The sequence below is a fragment of the Orycteropus afer genome, unplaced genomic scaffold (assembly GCF_000298275.1).
Source record: "Orycteropus afer afer isolate SDZICR_OR568_19922 unplaced genomic scaffold, OryAfe1.0 scaffold00190, whole genome shotgun sequence".
NCBI lineage: Eukaryota > Metazoa > Chordata > Mammalia > Tubulidentata > Orycteropodidae > Orycteropus > Orycteropus afer.
In genome coordinates, this window is record NW_006921777.1 from 4,388,858 (window position 1) to 4,397,561 (window position 8,704).

Consider the following 8,704-nt stretch of genomic DNA (forward strand, 5'->3'; position numbering starts at 1 on the left):
CCCTGATGTACACCCTGCCTGATTTTAAATCATGCATTATTCCCTTGTTTTGTTTGAACAACTGCCTCTTGGTCTATGTATAGCTTCAGCATGAGCCCAATTAAGTGTTCTGGAATTCCCATTCTTTGCAATGTTACTCATACAGTATGTTATGAACCACACAGTCTAATGACTTTGCATAGTCAATAAACACAAGTAAACATCTTCCTGGTATTCTCTACTTTTAGTCAAGATCCATCTAACATCAGCAATGATATCTCTTGCTCCATGCCCTCTTCTGAATCAGTCCTGAATTTCTGGCAGTTCTCTGTCAATGTAATGTTAAACAGTTTTTTAATTATTTTAAGCAAAATTTTACTTTAATGATACTGTTTAGTAATTTCCATATTTTGTCAGATCACCTTTCTTTGGAATGTGGATCTCTTCCAGTCAGTTGGCTAGACAGCTGTCTTCCAAATTTCTTGGCATAAAGTAGTGAAAACTTTCAGCATTGAACAAGGCCAATAAATGATGTCAACTGCCTGCAGAGGGCCTTCCACTTGTATTACCACTTTATACCTTTTATGACCCCTTTCTCCTGTCTGTTCTCTGTACATGCTATCACTATCAGGCATGTAGAGATGGTTGTCCTGTTAGTATGCAACCCCAGGAGAAAGGGACTTAGGTTCTATACTTTTCCCAAGTGAAATGGGGCATGCTTGGATGAATCTAGAAGTACCCTGGGACAGGAGTCTACTTCAGGGAACCTTGGCTAATGATGGTAGATGCTGTTCTAATCATTCTTGCCCTGTTTATTCTGTGAGTAATAAATACCTTTGACCATGTCATCAGAACAATGCTGGTCTGTGTTCTGCTCTAAACAGTCTTCACTAAGAACTTGTGAGTACGGCACATTGCAGTCAGAAAACAAATAAATATTTTAGGTTTGGTAAGCCACTTGAGTCGCTATGAGTCAGAATCAATTTAATAGCAGTGAATTTTAAGCCATATGGCCTCTGTTGCAACTACTCAACTTTCTTGTTGTAGCCATAAAAGCAGCCATAGATAAAATATAAACAAGTCAGTATGGCTATGTTCCAGTAAAACTTTATTTATAAACACAAAGCTGGAGTTGGCCTTTTGGTCAGTTTGCTGATTCCAAACCAGAAGAAACCATAGCAGCACAAGGATAATTCCCTAAAGTAGGGCTGTCTCCAAAGATGCTTCCAAATGAACCTTGCCACTTGGTATTCACACCCCTGCATTATCCTTTCCCACAGTGAATATGGTTTGGCCTTGTCATTTGTGTTAGCTGATAGAATGAGGCAAAACTGTTGCTGTGCCAGTTCAAAAGTTAAGACTTAAAAAGACAGAAAACAGGTCCTGCTTATGCTTTTAGGAATTATAAGCTGCCATGTAGGGGCTCTGGCCATGTACGAAGTCTGTTCCTACTGCTAGAAAAACCATGTGGTAAGGTATTGTGGAGAAGCAGTTGTGAGACTGAACGGAGAGAAGAGAAAGAAAGAGGCCTAGTCCTCTTAGCATCACAGTGAAGCCCAGCTATATAGGCATTTCTACCCAAGGAGGGGTCGCTATGAGTTGGGGCTGATTCAATGGCATATAACAACAACAACAACAACAACAACCAAGGCACCAGATATGTGAATAAGCCATCTTTTAGCCCAGTGAACACTAATAACTGTAGCCCTCCAATATCACATAGGAAGAACTAACCCAACTCAGCCCAGTCAACCAACAGAATTGTGAGAAATAATAAATGGTTGCTATTGTTTGTTAACACAGTAATAATAGATAAGAAAGTTTTCCTTTAAGTAATTAAGCAGTCTATGCCTGTTTTCCTATGGTTAATGTACAACACTCAACCTTAATTGCCTGGATACTGCCAAACAACAAATCTCTTAAAGCACTCACAAAATAAATACTATTCAAATTCTAAAGCAGCAAAAACTTTTAAAGACTAGATGCTCGCAGCAATGAATTAAACTCATTTATCTTAGTTTTGTAATAAAATCCTTAGTATAACAAGAAAAAGCAAATGGAAGAGCACCCAATAACATTACTTTTACAAAATATAAAAACATATAAACTACATATAAATCATGTGATATTGAATGTGTCAATGGACACTGCACATTTAATAATTAGGAAAAATTACGAGAAGTCATTTTCTGATAAGAGAGGTATTATTTTATATAACAGTGTGGTAGGTCAGTTTGTGTGTCAACTTGGCTGGGCCTGGTTGAATGGCTGGGCTGCTGGATGTAGTATTCCCCATGATGAGACTGGTAATCAACTCCATGGTGGAATCTACTGTGAGCAGCTGAGTAGCTGCCTTAGGGGACATGATTTGCTTCCTGTGTATATGCAGAAGCCTTGGGGAATGGTCTCTAGCTTATGGCACCTTGAAGCCTGCTTGTAGCTGTGTCGTTGTTCAGCAGCCTGCCATTCTCTGCTGACCCTGGGACTTACAATGGACTTGAATTAATGGCCTGCCATGTGATTTGGTAATATTGGGACTGTGCCTTTTTACTAGTCAACCTTGGGCTTGGCAGCCTCAGTAGACAAAAGCTGTCTGAGTGAAGAAAAGCCTCTAGTTCCAGTGGGCCAGGAGCTAGAGGCAGAGCTAAAACCCAAGGCTGAGGGGCTTGCCCCCAGCCCCTAGAGCCTGGCACTTTGAACTTGGACTTAAAGCCTCCAAATCGTAAGAGAATAAACTACTGTTTGTTTAAGCTATCCCATTTGTGGTATATTCTTGTCAGAGCAGTACCAGGTAACCAGAACAAGCAGAAATTGAGAAACTGATCTTCAAGAATTCATCATCTTCAAGAAGTAATTAATATAGAAAATGAGTAAATAATTTCAAAAAACATTTAAATGAATCCAGATGATAGATTCAAAAGAAGTAATTTAAAAAAAGATCAAATACATAAATTATTTCCCTAACTTTCTGGGATCCATTTCTATCACTCTCAGAAATAAAAACTAAACATAATGGGCCATTATCTGATTCATGATTGTCACTTATTTTTATGTTTACTGCTTTAAATGACTCAGTATCATACTATTTATTTTCATGATATCAAAAAGTACTATTGAAGTATCACCAGGTTGTTACACATATAACACCGATGTTAGTTAAAGTTTAAATCATGTAGAAAATCAAATTGAAATCCACACTGTGATAGTTTACCTGTCCTTTTGCTATGAGATAAGCAACAATTGAGGTATGTCCAAACTGAGCGGCCAGATGAATACAGCTACATCCTTCTCCATCAATTAATGAAGGATCTGCACCATATTTCATTAGCTGCACAACCATGGATAGATGGCCTTGTCTAAAACATAGAAGAATGAACATTGAATCATTTCAAACAGGACAATCTGAAAAGATCTTTTATAATTAGGATAAAGATAAAAAAAGATTACAAAAATATTTTTCAAAGCTATTTTACCATAATTATACTTCAAAACATATTTAGGATTTTATGGCTCTTAAAAAGTCTTAACTAGAATAATATTTTTTGATTATTTATGGAGATACTCCTAACTTCTTTCAATGTAATAAAAAAATTATTAACTCTATTATAATAGGAGTTCATAGTCCCATGAACAGGGCTAGTTTTTTAATTATAAATATATTTAAGGCTGTGAAACTATTATATTTACCTAATATTGAGTTTAACTCAATCTTATAATTGACAGGATCCATGTCTGTGTGGTTAATTCCCTAAGTGCACTTTGGAAAACAAACTTTGCTTTCAATGAAGCTAACACTGTACAGCAATATATTAGCATACTAAGGAGATTAACTACTAGGATAAATTTTCCTATTCATTTTAGCTTATCACTAAAAAAAAAAGTTGCACAAAAAAAAGTGTGAACTAATAAAGGAACCAAAGGAAAAAATATTCCGGAAGTAAATTTAAATGAACCTTGTAGCCCAGTGCAATGGAGTTGAATTTAGGTCACCTCCAAGTTGATCCACTATAGCACCTTTTGAAATATAGTACCTGTAAGACAAAATTTAAAATGATTTAGAAAACTGTCATTTTCAATTTATAAAAATTATGTGAAAAATACAGATAATATGTTTTCCATTTTAGATCACATGCTAGCTTGTGCCTTTGAAGATACAATAATCTTTTATGATATATTTTAAATAATTTTATATCAAATACATTTTTTCATTTGTTCTAGAAGTAAAATGAAAATAATTGTTTTAAGGTACTAATAAGAATAACACCACCATATAGCAATTGTATAAAAACTAAAAGGTAGTTAAAGAACAACAAAGATGTGGATCAGATAGTAGCAGCACAAAGAACTGTAGAATAAGCAACACACTTACTCTACCTTGGGTAACTTAGTTCTTTAAGCTTTACTTTTCTCACAAGATTACTGAAGATTAAATCATACAAACTACGTGTAAGAACTTTATAAACTGTAAAGAACAAAAGTTTCTTATTGTACTTTGTTAAAGCCATATTTCTTTTTTTAAAAAATTAGCAACCTCATTGCTTAGCATATTAATGTCAAAACATCTTGGTATCTTATGAAATTGCAAGAATCTAGTTACTTACTATAATGCTTTCTTTTGGGTTTGGTCAATGTAGTTGAGTCTTGACTATAAATGACTTCACAGCATTGATGTCTAATTTTGACGTACGTATATTACTTAAGTTCCCAAATTGTTCTAACCAGTTACTGCTTTAGATCACTCATGCATTCACTCTTAGTGTGTACAGCTTTAAACATATAATAAAATTAATATTAATGTGCCTGATTCAGACATTTTTAATAAATATTTGTTGAATTGGTGCTTTTAAAGCATTATGCAATATAGGCCCAACTTTATTATACAGAATACTTCAAAGTATCGTAACAAAGTATTTCCAGAATATCACTCTATTAAGAATACAACCATTTAACTATCCCTGAATTGTTTCTTTAAGGTACATGGAAGATACCATATGTAATAGTGCAAACTATTTTTTGAAAATGATTAGGATGGAACCCAAAAAGAAAAGCTCAAAGAATAGCTTCGATAGGATATGATTTTTCTTTTTTTTAAATCTCAATTGATATTTAAAAAAATCAATCTACATTCCTTTCTCTGTAATCAATTTATCTGTTCCTGAGTGTCATTTTTACTTACATCTGATATATTCCAAATCTTTACTAGGGATTTGGCAATGAATAACAGAAATGAGTATAGAAATAGAAATAGAGTTCCAAACTATTCTAAAGGTATAAATATTTCTTCACGAGTACAGAGAAACTTTTTACTACATACTGAAAAAGAATAACCTCTACATTGTAAACTCCTGAAAACAACCATTGGTGTCTAGTCCATTCTGACTTACAGCCACTTTATAGGGCAGAGTAAAACTGCTATATAAGGTTTCCAAGGCTCTAAATCTTTACGGATGCAAACTGCCACCTCTTTCTTCCACAAAATGGGTGGTTTGCAACACCCACCTCTTGGCTGGCAGCCGAGCGCTTAACCATTGTGCCATCAGAGTGCCTTAAACTCTTGGAAATAGTGTATTTTTACAATGTGTTGTTCTTTCCAGCTGTGAGCATAGAGCCCCAAACCTGAGAAAATTACATGATTCTTATTTTCACTCAAGCTTCCTTGCAAAACAAGAAGGTTATTTATCAAGGAATATTCATGAAGTTATGAATAACCCCTATGTTTTGAAATACAAAAGACTTTAAAATATATATCTTCAAAGATTGTGTTAAAAAAATCTTAAAAGGAGGGCAATATTTTGTAAGATATCCTACAGGTCTCTAATACTGATCATTTAAACAAGTTTAAGTAATTGAGCTGATGTTTTACACTAATGTGTTAGAAATTTCCAAATATTTTACATGATAGAAAAACAATTATCTCTATTATTTAGCCTCTGTACAGAAATTCTTATCCAACATAAGAAGGAAAAAAATAAATTTTACACAAACACATGTGTACGCTGTGGTGTGTATGTGTTGTGTGTGTTTGTGTATGAAAGTAACATATATTTTAAAATCATCCCCAAACAATATAGCTGTTTACATAGAAAATACAAAAGAATCAACTGGGAAAAAACAAAAACAAAAAAAAACATGTTAATAAAGAGATTCATCAAGGGGACCAATTACAAAAGAAATACATCCATTCCTTACTTATTAACATAGTTAGTTTCCAAAGATCTGGTTGTTATGTGAAACAGGCATTATGCCAGGAGTCAGGGGCCAAGCCTCATCTTCAGCCCAGGCATCTCCCTGCCTCAGTCACTCACAGTCTGTCAGGTGCACCAGGCATATGTCAGGATGCTCATGGCTCCCCTTCTCCACCATGTTTTCTCTACTATCATGGAGCCCACAAGGGTTGGGGGTGGTAGGGATGGTAGTCAGGTGTTGCCTACAACCTGCTGCCTCCCACCAGCCTTGGGTGAGGACGCTGGTTGTCCTTTGCTCATTGTGTCCCTCTCTGGGGAGGACTCTGCCAATCCTCCACATACTACCTGCCCTGGGCGGAGATTCCTCTCATCCTCCGTCTGCCCTGCCCCACAGGTCTATGAAGCTCCCTACCATCTCCCTCGATCCCACCTCCCACCAATGACCTCCCTGGTGGCACTGGGCTCTGGCTCACCAGCAACTCTGCATTGTCCTGCTGTCAGGGTGAACCCTCTGCATGAAGATTGAGATATCACAGACAAATGGGAGAAGGCATCAACAGCTGATTGGCTGCCATCCCTTACATGGCCTGGTCATCACTTAAGCCTCCAGTACATAGTTTGGGGAGGCCTGCAGAGGACACCCTAGGCCAGCCATGGGCCCACCCCATCTGAGGTACTACCTGAAAATTTTTTCAAAGTTGCTATGAATGCAAAATGTTGGATAACGAGATAATCGATGAGTAAGGAGTAAGTGTATACCAACATTTCCATACTTAAATGTGTAAATCATTTCTCTATTAACTGAAAATTACAAACTAACAGATAAATGATTAAAAAAATCACAATAGCAAGTAAAAAATATGTTAAATTTAAAGAGAGATAGGCAGACTTTGCTGTATATAAACCAATAAAAGTAGTAGAAAATACAGACTAAAATTAACATAAATATAAGAACTAAAAGAAGGCTTAAGGAAAGGAATTCACACCATATTTCAGGTGTGTAGGACTTAATGCTATAAAGGTATGTACATATTTCTCTAAAAACATTCTCAATACAAATTTAATTTGACAAAATGATTCTAAAGTTCATTTAGAAAAATTCATACAAGATAATTTGTTAGTTAACTTACTTTACAGCAAGTCCATATATGTTATATGTTACATAAACAGATAATAAAACATTTTTTCACAGTATATAGTTCATCGAACCTAAGGTATTACTTTAAAATACTAAATGACTCTCATATTATCTCTAACTTTCTTTCCAGACCAGAAAGGTTCTTCTTAATTCCATGTTCATATATTCATCTATCCATTTTTATACAGTGTTGTTGTTGTTGTTGTTAGGTTCCACTGGGTTGGCACCGGCTCATAGCAACCCTATGTACAGCAGAACAAAACACTGCCTGGTCCTGTGCCTGCCTCACAATCCTTGCTATAACTGAGCCCATCAATGCAGCCACTGTATCAATCCATTCCATTGAGGGCCTTCCCCTTTTCTGCTGACACTGCACTTTACACCAAGCATGTGAGATGAAGTCTGGCCATTCTCGCTTCCAAGGAACATTCAGGCTGCACTTCTTCCAGGACAGATCTCATAGTTCTTCTGGCAGTCCATGATACTTCCACTATTTTTTGCCAACACCACAACTCAAAAGCATCAACCCTTCTTTGGTCTTCCCCATTCATTGCCCAGCTTTCACATGCACATGAGGCAAATGAAAATACCATGGCTTGGGTTAGGTGCACCTTAGTTTTCACTAAGGTGAAATGCCTTTGCATTGTCAATAAAACACAGGTAAACTTCTTTCTGGTATTCTTTGCTTTCAGCTAAGATCAATCTGACATCAGCAATAATATCCCTTGTTCCACATCTTCCTCTGAATCCAGCTTGAGTTTCTGGAAGTTCTCTTTTAATATACCGCCGCAACCATTTTTTAATTATTTTCAGAAAAATTTTATTTGCGTGTGATATTAATGACATTGTTCACTAATTTCCACATTCTGTTGCATCACCTTTGTTTGGAATGGGCACAAATATGAATCTCTTCCAGTCAGTTAGCCAGGTAGCTGTCTCCCAAATTACTTGGCATAAACGAGTAAGTGCCTCCAGCACTATATTCGTTTGTTGAAATATGTCAAGGGTATTCTGTCAACTCCTGGAGACTTGTTTTTCGCCAATTCCTTCAGTGCAATCTGTGAATTCTTCCTTCAAACCATTGGTTATTGACCATATGCCACCTCCTGAAATAGCTGAGCATCAGCCAATTCTTTTTGGAATAATGACTCGGTGTATTCTTTCCATCTTCTTTTCATGCTTGCTGCACTGTTCAATATTTTGCCCACAGAATTGCAACTTGAGGTTTGAATTTTTTCTTCAGTTCTTTTAGCTTGACAAATGCCAAGTGTGTTCTTCCTTTTTGGTTTTCTAACTCCAGGTCTTTGCACATTTCATTGTAATACTTTGTCTTCTCAAGCTGTCCTTTGATAATTTCTGTTCAGCTCTTTTATTTCACCATTTCTTTTCCTTTTTTTTTTTT

The 8,704-nt window shown here is 36.0% G+C and overlaps 1 protein-coding gene across 1 annotated transcript in view; it reads right to left on the bottom strand.

Annotated features, from left to right (window-relative positions):
- Positions 1–8,704, bottom strand: part of ZDHHC17 (zinc finger DHHC-type palmitoyltransferase 17) — a 189,428-nt gene that overhangs the window by 57,089 nt on the left and 123,635 nt on the right. Inside the window, exons 4-7 of the mRNA XM_007947555.2 lie at positions 3,933–4,010; positions 3,191–3,335; position 2,126; positions 1,390–1,433 (exon numbers count right to left, since the gene is read on the bottom strand). Of these exons, the coding sequence (XP_007945746.1) occupies positions 1,390–1,433; position 2,126; positions 3,191–3,335; positions 3,933–4,010 (268 nt within the window). The remainder of the gene's footprint in view (positions 1–1,389; positions 1,434–2,125; positions 2,127–3,190; positions 3,336–3,932; positions 4,011–8,704) is intronic.